The sequence below is a fragment of the Eublepharis macularius genome, chromosome 1 (genome assembly GCF_028583425.1).
Source record: "Eublepharis macularius isolate TG4126 chromosome 1, MPM_Emac_v1.0, whole genome shotgun sequence".
Lineage (NCBI taxonomy): Eukaryota > Metazoa > Chordata > Lepidosauria > Squamata > Eublepharidae > Eublepharis > Eublepharis macularius.
In genome coordinates, this window is record NC_072790.1 from 116,677,659 (window position 1) to 116,699,654 (window position 21,996).

The 21,996-nt window shown below is 44.4% G+C and overlaps 1 protein-coding gene across 3 annotated transcripts; it reads right to left on the minus strand.

Moving 5' to 3' along the window:
* Positions 1 to 9,191: 9,191 nt before the first annotated feature.
* SGK1 (serum/glucocorticoid regulated kinase 1) lies at positions 9,192 to 21,317 on the minus strand. Of its 3 annotated transcripts, none has more exons than XM_054973975.1 (12): positions 21,157 to 21,317; positions 15,558 to 15,633; positions 14,814 to 14,889; positions 14,339 to 14,443; positions 13,702 to 13,785; positions 13,451 to 13,582; positions 12,987 to 13,099; positions 12,490 to 12,613; positions 12,067 to 12,162; positions 11,351 to 11,506; positions 11,156 to 11,245; positions 9,192 to 10,450 (listed from the first exon to the last, which is right to left on the minus strand). In XM_054973975.1, the coding sequence occupies exons 1-12, from the start codon at positions 21,188 to 21,190 to the stop codon at positions 10,283 to 10,285; spliced, it is 1,254 nt and encodes a 417-aa protein (XP_054829950.1). In that variant the 5' UTR covers positions 21,191 to 21,317; the 3' UTR covers positions 9,192 to 10,282. The 3 variants fall into 3 exon arrangements, with proteins under 3 accessions (XP_054829950.1, XP_054829955.1, XP_054829942.1); XM_054973980.1 differs by lacking the exon at positions 21,157 to 21,317 and adding an exon at positions 18,125 to 18,511; XM_054973967.1 differs by lacking the exon at positions 21,157 to 21,317 and adding an exon at positions 15,861 to 16,059.
* Between the last annotated feature and the right edge of the window lie 679 nt (positions 21,318 to 21,996).

The following is a 21,996-nucleotide window of genomic DNA, read 5'->3' on the forward strand; positions in this document are numbered from 1 at the left end:
ACTTTGATCAGGAAAATGGTGCAGTGTGTTGACTACCTCTGCTTGCCTTGCTGCCCTTCCAATCAAATTGGCAGACCCCTGTAGTTGAATTTTAGTTTTGAAAAGAAGTTAGAAAACCCAGTCATGGAGCCCTGAAATATCATGTAGTTCAAACCTAAGATAAACATATGTCTGACAACTCTTGTATCATGCTAATACATTAATCAGAAAGAGCTAGGACTGGCTACAGCTCCTGGGCAATTGTCACAAACCCCAGTTTGCACTTGCATAGTAAGACGCTGGTAGAACTGTTGGGACAGAAGTTTGCAGACTTAATTCAGATGGATGATCTTCCTCAAAAAAATTTAATCCCAATTTTTACATTCCTTGGGATTATGCTGAAGAAGGGAGTGAATTGTTACACTTCTCATTAGCCCAGAGGAGTTAGCAGTGTTAGTCTGTAGTTGCAAAACAGTAAAGAGTCCGGTAGCACCTTTAAGACTAACCAACTTCATCGAAGCATAAGCTTTTGAGAACTGCAGCTCTCTTTGTCAGATGCATCTGATGAAAGGAGCTGTGGTTCTCGAAAGCTTATGCTACAATAAAGTTGGTTAGTCTTAAAGGTGCTACAGGGCTGTTTCCAGACGGCTTACCTGCACCCGGGACGTCGCGCCACGTTTCGGATCGTGCCGGGGAAAACGCGAAATATCGCGTTTTCCCCGGCACGATCTGAAACGTGGCGCGACGTCCCGGGTGCAGGTAAGCCGTCTGGAAACGGCCCTGGACTCGTTACTACTTCTCATTAACAGTTGCTTGGGAGCTAGTGTCTTCAAAACTCTAAAATAATAGTGCTGCAATAAATTCAAAATAGATAAACTAGAGAAAATGTTTCCTGAAAATGACCCACTGCCATTTACAATATGGAAAAAAATGCCCCATTGATCACCAATATGCCCTTGATTTCCAGATATGACAGAAATGCTATATCACCTTTGTTAAGGCCATAGAAAAATGCTTCAGTGTATCCAGGCATAAGCAGAGAATTTAAACCTGCAGACAGGCCTTCTATATTTAGGGAGGATAATGAAAGCACTGAACTAAAGGACAGAACGGCACTGGGAACAGATTAGCATCAGGCTTTCTGCCTCTTTAGCAAGCTGTGCCAATAGCTATTTAGAAATTAAAAATGCTACATCTTACTCCTGCCAGCATAATGTTTAGGCCTGCATTCCTTGCACAGTTACTTTGGAATAAATTTAATTGAAAAAATTAAAGGGACTGTGATAATGTAATCAATATATCTAATTTTCACTTAAATTTGTGGATTGAAGTCATGGAGAAAAAAACCAGATTTTCCTGCATACACCCTGTCACCATCCAGCAATATTCACTTGTCTCACTGCAATATGAGAGAGGTTGGAAGAGAGGGAGCTGCTGCCTCTGGACTGCCATCACCACATCCTGAAGAATGAAGGGCAAGAAGATAGATGGCTAGAAGGGGGTGGGTGGGAAGGCCAGGCACAGCAGTGTGGACGTGGGTGGACTGATGGGTATCTTCACAATAAGATAAATTCCACCTGGCCAACTTCCTCTGAGGCTTGCCAGTAAAGAGCCACTGCCACTACTGGGGATGTGATCAGACTGCACCCTACATCTCCTTTATGTGCACTGTCATCCTGTTTCTGGTGGGCACCCAGCTCTGCCCCCTTGCTGCATCCATTTTGCAAAACAGGAGGCAATGGCAGCAGGCCTGGAGAGCTGCCATGACTGCCAACCAATGAGGGAGTGCCCAGCTGCATGTCATGGTAGTGAGGACCATGGAAGCAGACCAGCCACTAGGATGAGGCAAGGCTGGTTGCTTCTGGGGCTCTACGTGGGCACAGGGAAGGTGACTGTGCATATGGAGCCTCAGCAGGCCCACCAGCCATCAGCCCCCATGCCACTCAGGTCCACAGCAGGTCTCATACCCTAAATCTGCGGAAGAAGAGGGGGAGCAGCACTGTGATGCTGGAGGACAGGTTGCCCAGCAAGTGACTGGCCCACTGGGCAAGTGTGGGATCTCCCCCACAAGTCTTCTGGGTCCCCACTTGTATATTTTTTAAAGGTAAATCAAAGCATCATATGAATATTATTGCAAAGCATTTTATTCCTTTGTGTTGGAAAATAGTTTGTTTTCATAGCCTTTTTTGTATCAAAATGGAAGTTTCAGTTTATACTTTTGTGGTTATAGCCCAAAGCTTTTAAATCATCTCTTTGATATTTAATTTTTTCTGTGCAGCTTTTCCCCATCAAAAGCTTGCTGGTTTTTAAAGGGTCCCAGACAGATGGATTCATTCCCTATGAAGAAACTGAGCAGTACCCATAGAGCTACCACAGGGTGTCACTGTTAGCCTGAGTTCCACTTTCACTACAAAATTGTCCAGAGTAAAACACCTCTAGTCTTAGACAGCTGGCATGAATAGCCCTCTGCTAGTGATAATGGGGTGTCCTTTGGTCTCTGGGTGGTTACATTTAACAGGTAACATTTTGCTGTTGTTTGGCATGGTAATTAATAAAAAAGTAAATCTATTTGTGAACAAGTGTGCAAGCTATAGAAAGTTATAGAATGTAGTGTAATGGTCCACAAACATTTAGGGAACTCTCAGATACAATTTAAAGCCTGCCTCCCTCTCCCATCTCTGTTCCACATATCCATTTTATATCCCACCCGTTTATATCCCACCTGTTTCCCCAGATGTTCAGGATAGGATGCTTGGGGAGGGGGTTTCCATTTCTTCCAACAATCCTGTGAACTAAGGATACGGGAGAATGCGCAGGGATACAAAGCTGAGTCTCCCAAGAGCAACAAGCCTGTTCACTGTACCACACTGGCCTTTGCTCAACAGCAGCGGTATGCACTGACACAATGCAGGATTTAATGCTGCAAATATGAATAGTACAGGTTATTTATTTATTTATTTATTTAAAATAGCTATGGGGCCACTTTTTTACTGATGGCTCAGGACTCCAAAACATTTCAAATATTAAACACTGAAACACAACTATAGTTCTTTGAAGCCAGGAAAACATTTCTTTTCCCCTGAATTCAAACCTCCCCCTCCAAAATTCTCTAGAATAATGCTGTTTTACAGCCTCGTTGAAAAGCCAAGGAGGGAGAAGCCTCTGACCTCTTCCTAGATACTGTTCCACAGACATGGAACAACCACTGAAAAACCTGAGCCCGAGCATCCACAGGGTGTGTTGTAGGCAAAAGGGGAATAAATGTTGCTGGAAAGGATGAAATTGCCACAAGGGAGCTACAAGGGGTCCTTCAAGTAGGTGGGGCCCAGGTCAGGAAGGGTTTTAAAGGTAAGCACCAGCACCTTGAATTGGACCTGGGAACTACTTGGCAGCTAGTGATGGGACCTCAGAATAGGACTAATACAGTCTCGATGGCTGGCCCAATAACAAATGGGCTGCTGCATTTTGCCACAGCTGAAGTTTCTGCATCATATTTAACACAATGTGTTAAAGTAATAGAAGAGAACAAGAAAGGGACTGCGGAGGATCTCATTGGCAGGACCCTCCTGCTCCTCAGTCTCTCATTACCTTTTTTCTCCCACCCTCTTGTTGTCATGTCCTCCTTCCTCCCTGCTGCCCTTCCGCTGACTCCTTCATTCCCTTCTGTCACTGCCACTTCCTTTCAGATCCTCCCACTGCCACCTTCTCCCCGAGCCCTGCCATCTTATCTTTCCTTCCTCTTCTGCCCAAACTTCTCACCGGTGCTACCATTTCAGTAATGCTTACTGGGGCTACTTGGCTGTAGTGTCATAAGACCTGGGTATAAAGTTCATAGGGGCAGTGGGGCTCACGTCCCCTAGATTTCTCAGTGGGGGCAATGCCACTGCTGGGCTGCTAGACACGGCTTAGTCTGTCACTGCTTCCTCAGGGCTTGGGAAACACGTGAGCACAAAGGATAGGATTACAACAGAGGTCCCCCTCACAATTTTTCTTTTCTGGCCTTGGGTCCTTCTTTTTCTCCTTTGCTTTCTGCAGGAATGACAACCTTGTGCAAAATAATTGCAAACTTCACTAACAATTTGCATAGGAATGTGACTTTTAAATGGTTTCTTACCTTTCCTTCCCATCTCCCATCCACACCTCCACTTAAGTATAGAACCATTTCCTTAAATACATTACGCTACCTTTTTGTTTTCTCTGTTTTTTCCTTATGCTCAAATTCACCTTCACTAAGGTATGGGACCATTTCTTTATTAATCTACCAGGCACTTTGCTTTAGTCTGCACTGATAAATGTTTCAGACAAGACAGCACTTGTTACCGGTGCAACTTTTTCCATTGTCAGTCTCCATTATTGCTTGCCACCTTTTATTTGGCAAATTTAGGCTTGTGGGGCAGCAGAACTGGGTGAGATTATTACAGATCAGAATTCTTTTGCCCTGGGAATTGATACTCTACTGGGTATGAAAGGAAGTAGCAGGGTGGAGAAATCTCATGAGGCAAAGGGGAGGGGAGTAGCAAGGCCCAGCCCCCAACTTTGAATAAAAATCCCACTCTTAGATGAGGAATGTGAACATTCTTTTGATTAGATCACTTAAATTGCTGGGATCTTTTTGGCTAGATCTGATTAAGGAACCATGTTCACCATGGAGCACTCTTACTTACTTACTTAGTCACCAGCCCTTGCAACAGTCTTGGCATTACCATCTTCCCATCCCCTTCTCCAGAGCCACCAGAATTGTGGGGGGGGGGGGCTCCATTAGTCCTCTCAGAAATATGTATCTCAGATTTCTTCTATTTTAAATAAGTTGTATTCCTTGCTACCCTGGTGTACGTGCTAAGAATGGATTTTCTACATATTCATGAAATTACCCCTTTATTACCCCCAAAAATTGGCCTGGCGGTGGACTCTAATTTTAATCTGTGCTTCCAATACCTGCATCTATGTATGTTGAAGCCTCCAGAAGAGATTTTGTTCTGCTTCTCTACTTGTATCTTTTGATAAGGTATGTATTTTTAGTATTTAGAATCTAACTCTATCCTTGAATTTGCTGACCATAAGAAGTTAAACTGTAAAAGTAGAATTGCTACTGAGCAGTATGTTAGCAAGTTGTACTGTTTTAAAACTGAACCCGATTCTGCTGATTTCTACTTAAAAGCTTGATAAATCCATGAGCTGGGGGCTTTTTCTGAGTTTTTTAAACTATTAATGCACATAATGACATACCATTAAACTGATACGATAATTTCCAGTTTTTTTAAAAAAAAAACTCCCCAAAAGCCCTTTGGTAGCATTTGGGTGGGAGGTGGGAGTGGGTGAAAGTGGGAATGGTTGCCCTGGGGATGGTGGCAGGGAAAATCCAGACTTTTCTACCTACATGACAGCCAGCCTGGCTTTACACTGATCATTCCCGAAACAGCACAGCAAAGCAGGTTTGGGGGAAAAAATAGCAGAACAGTTGAGGGAAACTAAGCTGGCATATGAAAGAACCACAATGCTGTGGGCAATCAGGGAAAAATCTCCACTTCCCAACAACACTGAACCCAGGGCAAAACACCTGTGCAGAAATGGAAATGACCCTAGCATGGTGTTAATGCCCAGCAAACATTTGGGGCATAATCCAACAAACATCAGATGCTATCCTACTACTTTCAGAGGGAGGAAGTTAGCATCGACACTTAACTCTCCCCCTGAAATCAACAGGATTTTAAAAGTGTTTCACTTTGATTAAATTGTGCCTTAAGTGTTCTTCTGGAAGACTCTGTATATTTCCCAGAGAAAATTGTGCTGAAGGGAGGGTGGAGGGAAGATGCAATAAATACCTTGCATTTCTGCATAGCTTAGTTAAATATTCCCCAGTGTTCCCTTAGCCAAACAAATCACAATTCTTTCCAAACATATGGTATCTCGATAGGCAAAGTTACAGTTGCCAAGTGGCAAAGATGACATTTATTGGGCCATAATTTTCTTCTTGGGTTAATTGGCTCAGCTCATTGGGCCTGCAATAATTTACTATAGCAGGAAATAAAACTGAGCCAGAAAGTCCAGTTAGAAATGGTTAACAGTGGCATGCAGTGGCCTTCTCAAGGTCACATATGGAGCTCCTGGCAGCCTGCAGCCTGAGCCCTCAACTCTTCTTCTCTGAAAGATGCATTGAGTACACGAGTATCTGATTCTATGAACTGTGCAAATACAGTGCTAACTCGTGGGTTCTTGTCCAGCGTTTTAACAAACTTGCTTGTGCATTCAGGAACAAAGCCTGTCTATGATTCTCCTTCCCTTTGTGTCTGTTATTTTCCTTTCTTCTATTCTGGCTAACTCAAGAGCACATGAGATCCATAGAACTATATTGTCAGCAATCACAGACACGCATAGCTCTGGTAAATGAGATGGAGCCAGGATGGCTTCTTTGCCTAGGCTACTGCTGGTCTGTCCTGTTGTGCATGCCAGGCTTATCTGAAGTTGGAAAGCTTCAATTGCACTTTTACAGAAGATAAAAAGGCAATAAATGGCTTTGCTGTTCTATCAGCTATACAAGTGCAATTGGAGCTTTCCAGATAAGCCTTGCATGCACAACGGGACTGAACATCAGCATGGACAAATCACCCTCAAGGCTCTATCCCTTTTATGGGACCTGTATGTGTTGGGTGATTGCTGTCAATACAGCTCCATAAATCTAATTGGGTCAGCCATCCAAGGGGAGCTGTCACAGCAGAAATAGGGAACATAAGCAGAAAAGGAAAGTTCTTGGAAGAAATAAAAAAGAATGAGGTAAAATAGGAAAGAAGGGAGGACTTCCCATTTTTAATGCACAGAAAGGGCTCTTAAAATTGCCAGAGATGACCACACAAGTTACTTTTAACCAAATGCAGGAGTAAAAAGGATATGGGCCCCTACTACGTACCCAGCAAGGGTACTACGTACCCTTCTATCTTTTGCTCTGAACCTCTCCACCCTGCCTGCCCTGATTAAGAAAGCTTCTTTCAGCCCTGACCAAATGAATACACAAAACAATACATTCTTCTTACATCAGAAATGCAGCTATAAGGCCATTTTGCTACTATGTAAGCAAATGGGCATGAAATCAAGTACTTAAGTCTGAATTTAGCTGTGGATCAAGTGGCCTGTCTGAAACCAGAAGTGGATGGTATCCACCTTAGGCTTTTTAAACTGGTGTCCAGTGGCTCTTTAAAGATAAGGGTTTTTTTCCAGAATAAGCTTTCATGAATAAGAGCTCACTTCATCAGATGCAGTGACCCATGGAAGCTCATGCTGCAATACATTGTTAGTATTTAAGGTGCCACTGGACTCCTGTTTGATCTTGCAGTAACAGATTAATGGCAAATGGATTTTGTTTTGTGTAAGCCCTTGTTCTTAACAAATGAGTATCATATAAAGAGGATTGTGTGTATCCTGAACTGTTGTGATCACACCACACGCAGTTGCAGAATTTAATGGCAGATGAAAAATACACCATCCTGAGAATCGCAAGGTTCTCATTTTTTACAAGAATTGTATACTTGCAAACACTTGACAGCTTGTCCAATGAAATACTCGCAGACCAAGAGCAAGGAGCAGGGACTGGGGTGGGTCTTCCAGTGTCCAAGTGATGAGAGCCTGAGCATTCCGCCCTTAGCTGAGAACAGAGCATTCTATGTGGTGTATTCATTTGAACAACATTTGGCTTATCTCAGCACACAGAGTACAGAAGGCACTATAATCTTTCCATCTGCATATCCCTACAGTGCCTGATCTCATCAGATCTCAGCTCAGCAGGGTTGACCTTGGTTAGTAATTGGATGGGAGACCTCCAACAAAGACCAGGGTTGCAGAGGCAGGCAATGGCAAACCACCTCTGTTACTCTTGCCTTGAAAACCCAATGAAGGATCGCCCTAAGTTAGCTATGACTTGATGGCACTCTCCACCACCACATCCCTACAGTGGACTGATTTACAATATTCCTCCGTGCTGGAGGAGCAGACAATGCATTGGTGAGAACCAATGTAGTGTAATAGTGTGTCAGATTAGGGTCTGGGAGATCCAGATTGGATTCCCTGCTCTGCTATGGAAGGTTGTTGGATGACCTTGGGCCAGTCACATACTCTCAGCCTAACCTACTTCCATAGGGTTGTTGCAAGGATAAAATGGAAGAGAGAAAAATGTAAGCCACTTCAGGTTTCCATTGGACAGAAAGGCGAGATATAAATGAAACAAACTAAATCCACACCCGCATCAATTAGTTCCAGGTAGCTCAAGAAAGGGCAATAGGAAACTATTAGCATCCCAGCCTGGCTTCTGACCTGTTATCTACCCAGACCATTAGTTCCTCCACTTCTATTTGTCATATTCAGTTAAGATAGAATACTGTTACAGAATAATTACCTCTAAACACGTTGTATACATATATATCTGTGTATGCTCAAGGTCTCAGTTGTTGCTATACGATTTTTGTGACTGGAAAGATGTTTCCTTGCAGAGCAGAATGCTAATAAACCCACTGGAAAAGAGCAGGTACATCTCAGTATGCACTCTTTCTACTACAGCAAGTGGGTTAACCCACTTCCCTATCCCAGTGTACTTTGCACATCTACAAGCACCTCTTCTGCAACACACCTGTTCTTTGCTCGTGTTTTGGATTATATAGTGATTTGTAGAAAGCAAGACTGAGACTGGTTGGCTCATGATTCTGACCTGGGGCATCTTCCAGCATAAATATTCTTCCAGGGTAGCACCATGAACAACCAGCCCCAATTTTATCACAGAGGAACATGTTAACAGATTCATTGGGCAATACCAGCCTGAAAGGTGCTTTCCTAGAAACTAAGCACCTTCCTTCTAACGCCCCCAGCATGGACTAGCAGCAACCATGGAACATCTACTCATGTTTGTATGGCCTACTGCTAGCTATGACCTAGCAGTTAAGCTAACATATACCAGCTGTTAACGTTAATTCTTTTCAACATAAAGTGGAAATTATGTCCCTACAGTATTTTCAGCTTATTTTCTCATTGTAATTTTTTTAACCAATAAGTGAAGCTTTGGCATCCCTTTTGTATATAACTGTCTATCACTGTACAGCTGATTTTTAATGCAATTACTATAAGGAATTTTTTTTATAGTTGCAAATAGTTGTGAAGGAACAAGCTAAGAGGTAAAAGGGAGGGGGCAGGGAAGCCTTGCATTTATAAAGAACTGACAGCATTTATAGAAATATTGTCCAAGTTTTTACTGCAAACCAATGGGTTTGGTCACAAAAATGGTACATATTATAACCATGTTAAAGTACATTACAATGTTGATATACATTATAAGTCTTTAAATTTTTTTTTAAATATACATCTAGCATTGCAACCAACTGTACAGTCTTTTTCTTTGTACAATACATACAATCAGGAATGCAAACAAACCCCCCACAAACCATAAATAATGCCCAATTTTACAGATGACCCCCACAAAAAATGAAATAACAGCTCTGGCAGACTGCAGTGGGGGCATTTTGGTCCATAAAACCCTTTCTAAAAATAGAAGTATTTATATATTTTCCATAGCAGCAATGCTTTCTTCAAGCATTTTGGATACATTGTCAAAGCCCATCTGGATAGTTTTCATTATTAACTGTCGCTTTTAGATTTAAAAAATCATTATCTACACTTATTTATTTATCATCTTCCAAATATGGAAGGATCGAACAATGCCCCACATTGTAGTGTCCTGTGAGTGTCACACTGACACCTTTGAACCAAGTCAATCAGAAAAATGTGCATACCACTCATACATACCATTGTCCACATAGCAAACCCACACAAACACACGCATGAATCAAGAAACACTCCGTGACAGGAGAAGCGCTGGCGCTCACAAGATCTTATCAGAAAAAAGGCACATTTCATGAAATCCTTATCACATCCAGAACAATCTCAAGCAAGGCTTTTCAGAACATTTTCTCAAAAGAAGCAAAAAAACCCCACGCGGCATGTTGTTCTTATGCTTACAATCTATGGCAGTCTATGGCAGCAGTTGCTTTTTCTTCTTCCTTCAACTTCCAAAAGAGATAGCACCACTTTGGTGAGTGGGAGGAACCAGAAGTGAAATGTTTGCAAGTTCATTTCAAGGAGTTAGGTGTGCTCTTCCAAACAACAGCAACAGTAACAAACAGAAGCTTCCAGCAAACAGTATTCTTGAAATTAAGGCTGCAAAGTTGCCACAGTGGGAAGATGTGCAAAATTTTCCTCTTTCAAGATGACCGGACAACTGGAAGCTTAACCAGGAGGTCAATGAAAAGGTCATAATTAAAAGAGAGATTCACAGGAACGAATCCATGGGTGGTGCATAGGAGAAGCCCAGAAAAGCCTCCGCAGCCTCCTTAACGCTGGCAGTGATGAGTATGCTATCTGATGACTGGCCAATGGAGTTTGGGACAGGCTCCTCCGTAAACTCGGGGTCGAAGTGTCGCAGGTCGTTGGGACCACTCTGTAAGAAAACCAGAAGAAAATGCTCAGTCCTGTTGACTGAAAGAGGGAGACACAACTCTGGCCCTGGCAGATCTGGTCACATCCAGCTTGAAAAGGAAAGGCCATGCTTCTTTTCACCGTACCACCCTGGCCCCCGTTTTGTATCACAGATCAAGTTCAAAACGCTCTACACAGTGATAGCACGATGTGCCTATCCCTGCAACATCAACTCCCTACATTTTAGAGGGGATGAGGCCAGCATGCATGTTCATTGAACTGAGGCCCTGCTGGGATTCAGTGGGGTGGCTGAGCTCAACCTGATCTCAGCTTTGGATTTCGAATGAAGGAAGCCTGAACCTGAACTCCCACGTACAAGCATTCTGAATCAGGGCTATTCACTCCCTTCCCCCAGGAAACGACGACTCTCCCTTGCGGGAAGTCAAATGTAATAAAGACAATGCTGTTGCTCTGAGCTTGAAAAACACAACCAACTACGAAAGAAAGCTACATTTGGGACAAACTAGGTTTCCAACCTACATGTGTCCTCCCATGAACAATTGGAAAATGCTGTCTGAAAGTGAACACCTGTTTGCTTATTCAGGACCACTCTAATTATACATTTAAGCAAACCAAAAAGTCTGCTGTTGATTATTTTTATCTTCAAACTCAGGCACTCCACTATAAATAGAACCTGAAACATCCTATAATTAGAAGTGATACTTACCACATTGGGGTTAAAAGGGGGTGTAATCTTCTTATTAATGAGATCATCCCAGTTAATTGGGGAGAAGAAGATGTGATTCTTAATCTCCATCTGTTGAGGAAACGGAAATGAGATCAATTCTGACTACAGTAATTGGAGAAGACTAGCGCAGTCTAGCCTCCTTCCTACCCGTCTCCCCCAAAGATCAGTACTTACAAAATCTTCCTTGGCGCCCAGTCTCTTAGTTCTGTCCTTCTGCAAAAGACCTTCCAAAAGATGTCGAGCAGAGTTGGTGATATTTGGCTTCAGCTGCAGTGGTTTGTTCAAGATGTTGTCATACATTTCTGCAGTGTTTCTGCTGTAGAATGGAGGCTGTAAAGAGGGGGAAAGGCACAGAAAAATTAAGTATCTAATACTATCTGTCATATTGTTGCACCCTTCCCCCAAGGCAGCAAACACAGATGTCCTGCACCACACCTCACAGCAACCCAGTTAAATAGGTTAGGCTGAGATAGACAAATCTGGCCAATTTCATTCTCAATTTCACTTTCCCACTCTTGAGTGGGAATTTTTTGAACCAGAGTCCTAGTCCAACACTCACCACACAGATTCTCAAAGGGTATGGCCTGCTGCACTGACACAACATGGTGAAGATCTTGTGCTCTTGATACACACAGGAAAGGGCCCACGGTGATGAAGACACCCCTCGTAACATCTTAACTAGTCACTATTTCACTGAGTTTGTTTAATCTCAAAGCTACACAAGATTTGCAGTAGGATTCTTGGACGAGTAACCAAAAAAAATTGGAACCGCTGAAGTCAACAGCAAAATACCAAGCCAACTTCAGCAGTGCCAAGAGTCTGCCACTTCTCATGGTGGTTACTAAGAGGAAAACTCTACTGGCATGATTATATAATCTGTTTAAACTCACCAGTCCATAAAGCATCTCGAACAAAACTGCTCCAAGGCACCACCAGTCAACAGTCCGGTCATACGGTTGCTTGTGAAGGACTTCAGGGGCAAGGTACTGTTGGCAAACAAAGAGGAATGGAAGGCATTAGAGAAAATGACCAAGCCTAAGCTGTAGCCCCTATTCTTTAATCTTTCCACACAGACCATTCCAGAAGCCTTGAGAACATCTGGTGTACATACAACTTGCTTTGACACCAGTTCCTCAAGAACTGGTGTCACCTTCTGCATTCAAAGACTATCAAAGAACATTTCATCATAATTATGGTTCATCAAAAGTCACCTTCAGACCTTCCTTATGCCTCATCTAGGCAGTTCCTGCTCTTGTCATGCACTTTGGGCACATACATCACTGTCATATTGATAAAGGAGAACTCAGACTTACCTCGGGGGTGCCACAAAATGTGGAAGTTGTGCCGTTGTGCTCTATGTTCTCTTTGCAGAGCCCAAAGTCAGTCAAGACAATGTGCCCCTGAGAGTCAAGCAAAATGTTCTCTGGCTTCAAGTCCCTGCAGCAAAAAGAAGAAAAACACAAGGTGGTCAAGTCTTAACTCTTAACGTTTCTGTTCTAAGTAATGAACTTCTATACTTTTTTGTGAGGTAGAAATTGTTGCTTTGACGGTTTAGTTCTCAAACTTTTAAAGACGACCCGCTAGTGGAATTGTGTCTATACACATAAATGGGATTTCTCTCCTGATTCTAACCAATAACCCTGAGGAGAAACCCCTTACACTGCACTGCATTGATCCCAGCATCCACTGCTAGAATCTGGATACTCCCTCCACAGGGTTCTAGACCATTCATGAAACATTCTTATGTATTACAGCCTCAGTGTCTATTTACAGAAATTATGTTCGCTCTGTAACCATGCGCTTTGCTTACCGATAAACTATATTTAGCGAATGCAGGTAACCCAGTGCACTGGCTATTTCAGCAGCATAAAAACGAGCTCTTGGTTCCAGGAAGCAACGTTCCCTCTGGAGATGATAGAACAACTGCAAGAGACAAGGTGGAGGGAGAAAAGACACGTTAGCAATGTCAGCACTTTTTAACAATGCTTTAATTAATCTCATCATATATGGCTAAAGAAAACAATTGTAAGAAATGGCCTAGTAAACTTCAGGCATGCAAGAGACACCAGATCTCATCACTGCTCATAAACTTCTGGAAAGCAAGTGACACCAAATCTTGTAACTGCTCCTCAGAAATCCCTTTCGAACTACACAGAAGAAGAAACATCACAGGACAATTTGGTACACATGCCATGCCAGTCTTTAGGGCAAAGGGAAGTTGAATGATCTTTGGACGCGCACACACAACCATGAATCTGTATGCTTTTTGCTTACCTCACCACCATTAATGTAGTCTAGCACAAAGTACAGTTTGTCGGCTGTCTGGAAAGAAAAGTGGAGTCCTACTAGGAAAGGGTGCTTCACATTCTTTAGTAAGACGTTGCGTTCTGACATTATGTGCTTCTCCTGAAAATAATGTTAGGGAGAAAAAAAATTCTGATCAGTATCCAACAGCTCAACAGTCAGACTGCCACCATTATACCTTTCTTTGGTGTATCACTGCAAAAGGGAAACCCCATGCTTACCTCTTTCTTTTTCAGGATTGCTTTTTTCTGGAGTACTTTCACAGCATAGAATTGTTCTTCTGCTTTGTGCCTTGCCAAAAGGACCTGAAAGAAACCAAATTATCTGTTGCTTGGGGGGTTCTTGCAAGGAAATTCAAGCACAACCGTGAGTGACTCTGGCTAAAGAACTTGACAGAAACCTGAGGCCTCTCCTTAGGCAAGGCTGCAGGTCCCAGGCAGGGACCGGATAGGCTGGCAGCGTGAGAATCGGTATCCACATAATGGGTGGAGACCACTGCCTTAAGGCAAAGGGCTGGCCAATACAGCTTTCCAGTCCCTTTGGAGCTTTGTGATTCAAAACCATTCGCTTCATAGGATGTCTTTTTTTAAAGCTCACTATCAAAAGGTCCTCAGCCCAGGGCTTTCCAAGAACCACGCAGCTGCTCTTTCTAGTTCCATCTTTTCTCTGCTCCTCGTTAACCCTCTTTTACTCCTAAACGGTTTGATCCTGAATGCCTGAAGGAGCTTTCAAGTACCATGAGACAAAAAGAGCTGGATTTTGTTAAAGAATTTATATCTAAACCCTGAAAAACCCTGAACATCTAGCTACAGACATCACAGCAATAAGCAAACTGGCCATACAAAGACAAAGGCTTACCTTCCCAAAACTGCCTTTTCCAATAACTTTCAGGAAATGGAAATCTGACGGTTTAGCATGAGGGTTAGATGAAGGGCCAAGATTAATCTGCTGTGATGGACTGGGCTGCAAATTTGAAAAGAATCATTCATTATTTGCATAGAAATATTTGGATGCATATAATTAAAAAAAACATTTTTAAGTATTATTTTCTCTGCAGGGAACTCAGGGATTGTGTTACAATTGCTTATGGACAAGAACAAAACTTCCAAGTTGACATAGAAATACTTGGTCAAATAATTCCTTCTGTACAACAATACTTGGTATTTTTATGAAATGTTCATTTCCTTCTTATGCCACTGCAACACATTCTAAATGAGGGACCATCCCTATCAGATCGCAAAGGCACAGAAAAGCTGTTTTAAAACCCATTTCTATTTCTAACACAGTAAACTCTTCTCTGAAAAAAAGACTGCACACAATAAAAGCTACTTACTGGAGGGGAAGGATTGGCATTCATGAGTTCAGGCTCTTGAGGCTGGGAGATTTTCAAAATAGATTGAACTTCAGGGCTGTAGAGATTAAACATGACATTATTAGCCCAACAACTCAAGGCAAACAGCAAAACCGCGTGACAACATCTAGCCACTAGGGGGCGAACTTGACATTCTCTTCTAGAGAGTTTTAGGTTGCAGGTTTCGAAAAAGCAACTAAAACAGCTTATTAGGTTTCAGGGCTAAGAAGAAACAGGAGCCAGAAACAAACCCTTCTGAGCATACAGACTTAAGGTTCCTCTGTAATTAAAGGTCAATAAGAGGGTCTGGGGAATTAGGAAATCTAGGCTTGTAGCTACTTTCCCGTCTACTGGGCCCCAAGCGCAGAAACTGAGTTGCATACTATTACTCTGAAATTCAGGCATTTTAAAATAAAAATCTGGCCCCCACCCCGGATTCCATTTCAACAGCTCCTTCTTTAAAGCCAAAACTCTATAGGCTGGTTAGAACTCGCAAATTTAAGCAAAAGTAAAGCCGCAGCTCCAAGAACAGAGTGAGGCAACAAGCCTTTACTTCGGAGCTGGATGCTTACGGTTATGCCCCCCAAACAGTTCACACACACAAATGGCACACTTTAGCCACCCCCACAGTCGCCCGCAATGCATCCTATAAGCTCCCATTGCACAGTGTCAGAAATAAATGAAATTCCCTTTCGGGACGTCTGCATCGAGCGCAATGGTACTTACTGCTTGCACGCATAGGAATTAGTGGCGATTTTTTGAATGAAGTCATTCAGGCCCATTCTTCTCTGTTTCATGAAAGCTGCGCATTAAAAAAAAAACGGAGAAAGGTATTAATACAGATGAATCCCGCGATCTGTTGCGCTGATTTCTTTTCCCCGACCCCTTCAAAATCCAAGCAATCGCTCCTCACAAGAAAACTCCCTAAGGGGGGGGGGCACAAATAAATAAAAAGCTTCTCCCTCCAGTCAACTCTCCCGGAGAGGCGGGCGGCTGTCCTTTTCCCGGCTCTTCTCCGGCAGCACTCACCGATGAGTATTGCCACCATACCCCGCATCTTTGAATAGGTGAGCGTGGAGCCCGAAGCTTCCGTTTTGACCGTCATTGCCGAGCAGGGCAGCGCGTCAGCGAGCAGAAATAATCCAAGGCGATCAAAGGAAGAGTGGAGGTTAGTTAGCCGCTTAGCTCGTTAGGCAGTTTAGCGCAGAGAGGAAGCCACGGCGACAGACACTAGCGATTATGCCGCGCTCCGGCTCGCCAGAGGGCTTTTATATGCCAGCCGCAGCGAAGGAGGAAGGCGGGGAGGAGCCGAGAGAGAACAATGAGGAAGCGGCTCGCTCGCCACGCCCGGCGGCCGGCGCCGCCTGGAGCCTTCCCTGCCGGCCGATCCGCCCTTCCCCTCCCTTGATGTTGCGAGGATACACGCAAGCCGGGGGGGAGCGGCCTGGAGCCCGCGCTTGCAGCACTGGCGGAAGCCGGTCAACTGGCTGACCGGGGATTGCGAAAAGGCTCTTGCTCTGCAGCCCTCCGAGAGGGACGCAAACGAGACCCGCCCCCGCACTTCGCACTCTTGGCCACCAAAAATCAGCGCCCCCCACCCCAACAGTGCAATCCGATGCACAAGCCAGTTGAAATCAATGGGTTTTGCTTGCTCTGAGCAGCATAGGATTGCACTGTTGACCCTCCCCCCCCCGCATCCATTATGCCTTTTCTTTTTGGGGGGGGGGGGGTAGGGTGTAGCACCCGATGGCGACTCAATGGCAGTCATTATGATTTCTTTGCCTCACAAAAACTCAAGTGCTTCAAAGTACTAATTCTAGAGGAGTAGCCGTGCAGGAAAACTCAAGTACGGCACTTTGGACGCTTCAAGGCGTTGCAAATCTCGCGTTGCTAACACGGGTGCTGTCTCCGTAGGACAATAGTGCTGGTCGCGTGGCGCCTTTCCTCAGCACCATGGTTAATATATCTTATAATAAGCATGCCTTATATTCCCATATAGAGCACTCGATCCTTTCTTTGCAAAAGTGGTCCCTTTCTCGAGAGATCACGTTGAGCCAGTGGTCCCTTGTTAGAGCCAGCACTTTCTAACGGAGGTTCCGGCGATGAGGGTCCATTCCTAACCATTGGGGGGCGCCTTAGTGAATTCTTCTGACTACTAAAACTGCGGAAACTTGTTGCATAGACAGTCAAGGAACTGTCTACCAATGAAAAAAAGTCTTTTCTCAGGACGCTTAGAGTGCCTTACTTATCAGACAGCAACCGTTCACAACCAGCTTTCCTCCCACGAACATCAAGGATGAGGGCATCCAAGGACCTGTATAGCCATCCCGGGTAAATGGGCATTCCTCCACGCTACGCTCTCGTCTTAATTTAAACCAGGCAGCTTTCCTTCGCACTGTAACTCTAAGCCTTTGCACGCCCGGGTAGGAATTCGACAGAGACTGCAAAGAGGCGGATGGATCCGAAGCAAAATCCAAACAAGACCCATGGAATGGTTTTGATTTAAGCGAAACAATGTGCAAGCTTTCGAGCTCTACATAATTCTTCATGGGGCTAGATTTTTTTTTTAACTGGAAGGGAAAACAACGTTCACGTCACATGTTTGCGTAGGGAGTTAAATGCCAGGCAGACTTAAAACGTTTGAGAATAAATCGCATTTAAAGTCAGCATGACTTACGTCTGAGTACACGGACGGAAAGTCTTGCAACTATGTTTGATTTCCTGTGCACAATTACTCAAAATAGTTGCACAGTGGAGGCCCTCTTGTGTCCTTGAAATCAGTCGTGCTGGTGTAAGATTAAATGCACTTCAGCAGTACTACTTTGGAGTAAATGCCGCAAGGCGCTGGGTCTTTCTCAGAGCAGGCAAGCCTGCTTGCGTTAAGACGCCTCTTCCCCTCTCCAACTCCCCCCTTCCCCCTAACCACTTCAAAGCAAACGTCAGGCAGTAAAACAGTAACTGCTGGAGTCAAAGCCTTCCTCGCTTATCAGATGGTATTTATTAATTGCAACACAGCGGCGTGCTAGGACGGACAGTTCGGCAGCGAGATGCGCATTGGCTGTGCCGGCTGGCAACAGCTTCGCCGCTCAAAGTGCCTTCCAAGATTCCTTTTGCCAAAGGGAGGCGTCTGGGGGCGGATTTAAGCCACTACCGTCACTTCACTTTCTCTCCAGCCAGGCTTGAGAATGGGGAGGAGAACGTGTTTGCTCCTCTGGCTGCAAGCAAGGCCCTCAAGTTAAGGCAAGCACGAGGAGCGAGGCATCATCGTTAAAAGAGCACTAAGAGATTCTTACCAAAATCCCCACCAGAATTAAGAACTTTCTCCCCGGTCCTTGCAGCCTTCTCCGTGTCAGCTCTGCATAGGTCAGTTTGCAGTCGGGCCCTTAGTGGAAAACGGGCACTTGAGAGAGAAAGGCGAGCGCTCAGAAAGGCTCGCCCTGGCTTCTCGGCAGCCAAAGCAGCCTCCGTCGCCGGGGAAGAAGGTTGATAAGCAATTGCCTTTCCTTCAAGGAACTGCAGGGAGTGACTCAGGGGAAGGAGATTTCCTGTCCCGGCTTTCTCAGTTCAGTAAACAAAAGTCCCTTCAAGACGATCGGCCGGGCCTTGAAATGGACCGGCCGGCTGGAATATTTCTGAGAACGCTTTCTTAAAACACAGGGCCTAAAAATGGCACACCACAAACACCAATCCAGTCTCCGCTGGTAAAAGGAGGTGATGGAACTCTCCCTGTGTGTAAAGGCGGGGGGGGCGGGGCGGCGGCGGGGGATCTGCCTCGGCCTCCGATTCATATTTTTATTTGCATAATAGCTTTAGAACACGACGTACCCGGGTGATCTGTTATTCATTTATTTCTAAGAGCTACGGAACACGTGAGGTTTGTTTAGGAATGGAGCTGGCCTGCACACCGCCCCGTGGTGACCTGAAGCGCTGATGGCACGCAAAGGAGAGCCACATATGTGTAAGAAGGTGGGGGTGGGAAGGGAAAAACTCAGCTGCATTCCCTTTCATTCCTAGCACTGTCTTATACTGGAGAGGGGGTGCATATCAGCGTAATTGTTGAGGTAGACCACATTCCAAGGCCGTTGCATACCACACCACTGAAAATGAAACACAAATGTAACCCAGCCGCCATTCCGTGCCCTCCCCCAGCCTGGGGCATCAAAAAGGAGCCAGCTTCCACTCATCAGGTTGCATGCTTGTTTAGTTAAGGTCGCATTTTGAATGAAGCCAGCAGCTCTTCCAAGTTGAGAGAGCGCTTTTCAGCCTCCCTGAACCCCCCCCTTCCCCCCCAGTCAGTAATGGAGTCATGGATCCAGGCCTGCAAGCATGATCCCACACTTGCTTATTTTGGATCGAATCCTGCTGAGTTCTATGGGTTTTACTTGCAAGTAAATGCGCAGTCTTTGCACTTAGTGGTTTATTTTTAAAAAACGCCTTCGAATGGGCGCAGAAAAGTCTTTTTAGACCTCAGTTACTGCATACGACCTTCCAGAGCATGCCAGCCCTTTCATTATACTCCCCTTCCTGTGTAAATCTTGGCCTTGCTAACTTCCCCAGCTACAAGTGTGTGCACATGCGCATGGTAACATTTTGCAATAACTGCAAACCGTGGGGTTGATTCGAATGACTTGGCTGTATTACAGTGCATAACAGAAAGCGACACTGGACTAAAAGCAAATTGGAAGGGCAACTTCCTCCATGTCCAACATCGTTCCCCCTCACTTCCCACTGTCAGTGATCTTACAAAATCAAGATTGCAAAATTTGCGTTTGGGCTAATCTAAGTCAAAAAGCTACTGAGCCGGGAGCAAATGTACTCCAGCTTTGCAATCCGGAAAACACCACAACTTTCATCATAATGATTTTCATTATAAGAAGATCTCCCCACAGGGGATTCAATCTTCAAATAATGAGGTATCCATCTTTCCGAATAGCATTGCTCTTCCATTCCTGGCCTCCCAACTCTCCCTAGAGCTATTTTGCTCGGCAAGAACAGCACAGCACTTCCCTGGAGCCTCTTGTCAACACAGCCTTGTTAACTTTGGCAGCAACACACTGTAGTTGCAGTGCACAAAGACGGCAACACACAGCTCCCTAACACGCACACTCAGGAGGAGTTTTAGCTCCTCCTTTCCTTCAACCAACAGTTCGAAGTACTGTTGTAGGTGGCTAAATCTTCATTCACCGCCTTTAGCAGGTGGCTAAATCTTCATTCATTCATTCATTCATTTTCATTGGTAGTGTTGCGGGGTTAACAGCCGCTACGTGGCAGCGGGAAGCAGCTTTATTTTTCTCCCCCATGCTAATAATTCTGAAGAAGCCGGGTTAGCTGTAGCTAAATAAATCAACTAACGACCAAGAGTCTTGTGGCACTCCAGAGACTAGCAAGTTTTGTGTACTAACAGTGCAATTCTATGGAGAGTTACTGCTGTCTACATCTGCTGATTTCATTGGGCTTAGACTGGAGTAATTCACCATAGGATTGAAGATGGATGTATCTGTGGAAACAAAAACCTGCCAGTCTTTAAGGAGCAATGAGATTCCTGTTTTACTTTACTGTTGATCAATGTATTAGGAGATCTCGCTATTGCTTCCAGTGTGTGCCCCATGGATTTCCCCTTTGCCTCTTCGCAAGGAAAAGAACAGTTGGAGCAATTTTGTAATCAAAATCTCTTATTATTTTACCTACTCATTGCACAGCAACCGTCACAGACATGATTGACATAAACAGTGATGATCACAAAAGGATGCAGAACCCAATAATTATGGGATGTAGGGCGCATCCCAGCAGAGGTGAGGTTCACCACTTCCTGGAAGATCCGGTGGCAAGGAAGATGCCTTTCCCATGTGCTCTGGTGGCATTTGTTTACCCTTAAAGAGGTTTCCTCTGAATTTGAGCTATGAAACCCTCAGTTCCCTTTTGACCCTTAAACTGAGAGCAGCCCACGCCAAGACCTCACAGATTTGAGAGCTGCTGTGACAATTTCTGCAAATGTACCTAACACACCTGCGGCAGTCACGGCATCCTATAAGTATTGGACTGCTAAGTCCTTCTGCCCTTCCTTCCCTTCTGAGTTTTCTTGGCAGCTGTCCCTGAACTAATCTTGTCTGTGCGCTAAAACAATTCAGTTCAGCCTTCAATCCTTTTCTTGCCCCACCCGATGGAATTATCTTTTTTAAAAATGAGACCAAATCCCTATCAGTTCCAAGCATTCTAACACACTCTTCCCCATTAAGTCAGAAGTTGTAAATTATTTCGCAATGGGTTTCTCCTTCCTAATGAATCTTCAATCAAAACCCAGCCAGGAAAGTAGTTCTGAACCAACCTTTCAGCGAAGATTTTTCTTCTTTCCCTCTCATGGTGTGTATATTCTCTTTGTCTCCTTTAAATCCCAACGGAACGGTCAAAAAGAGTCCTGTAATGCTGTTCTAAATCCTTAAATTTGGTTGTAATCCCCAGTACTGTGTCTCTTTCTGTGAGCCGTCCGTCCCCACGGGAGGCAAGCAGTAAAATAAAGATGCTGGTAGATCTGCCTGCCCAGTTTATGAACCTCGTATTTAAAGGTCATTTACATACAGGAGAAGGTAAAGTTCAGCATCAGCCACGCTGTTGCAACATAACCCTCAAATGTACTGAAATCACCGCTTGATTATTATTCACACATGCCCACACACACACAAACACACACCCAGCACAGCAACTAGAAATGCAGGTCTGTATAAATTGATGCATCAGCAACAGAATCCCAGTGAGACTTTCAAAACACAATTTAGAAGAAAGAACAAAGGAAAATGGTTTTTTAAAAAACGGGGGTGGGGGGGGGGAAGCCTGAAACGCCTTGCAGCTGTGTGGGTTCATAGGGCTTCTCTAGAGAAAATAGCTTGTAGTTTGAGAGCCGGTGGGTGAGGATTTGAGATTTTGATGTCATGTTTGCGTGTAATGGCTTATTGTTGGAAGGTTCAAGCAGCCGATCCTTAAGTGTGTTAAGCCGGAGTATTTCACCGCACACGGTTTAAAGGTCTGAGAGGTAGGACCTTAAGGGCCTTGAATGCTAGTGCTCCGGCTCAAATCTTTCCAGGATCGCAGGCTGAAAGCTCCGAACGAGGAATCCCTCTGCTGCAGCTTCTGCTTCTACGTCAAAGCGGTGCCGGAAGCCGCTCGCTGT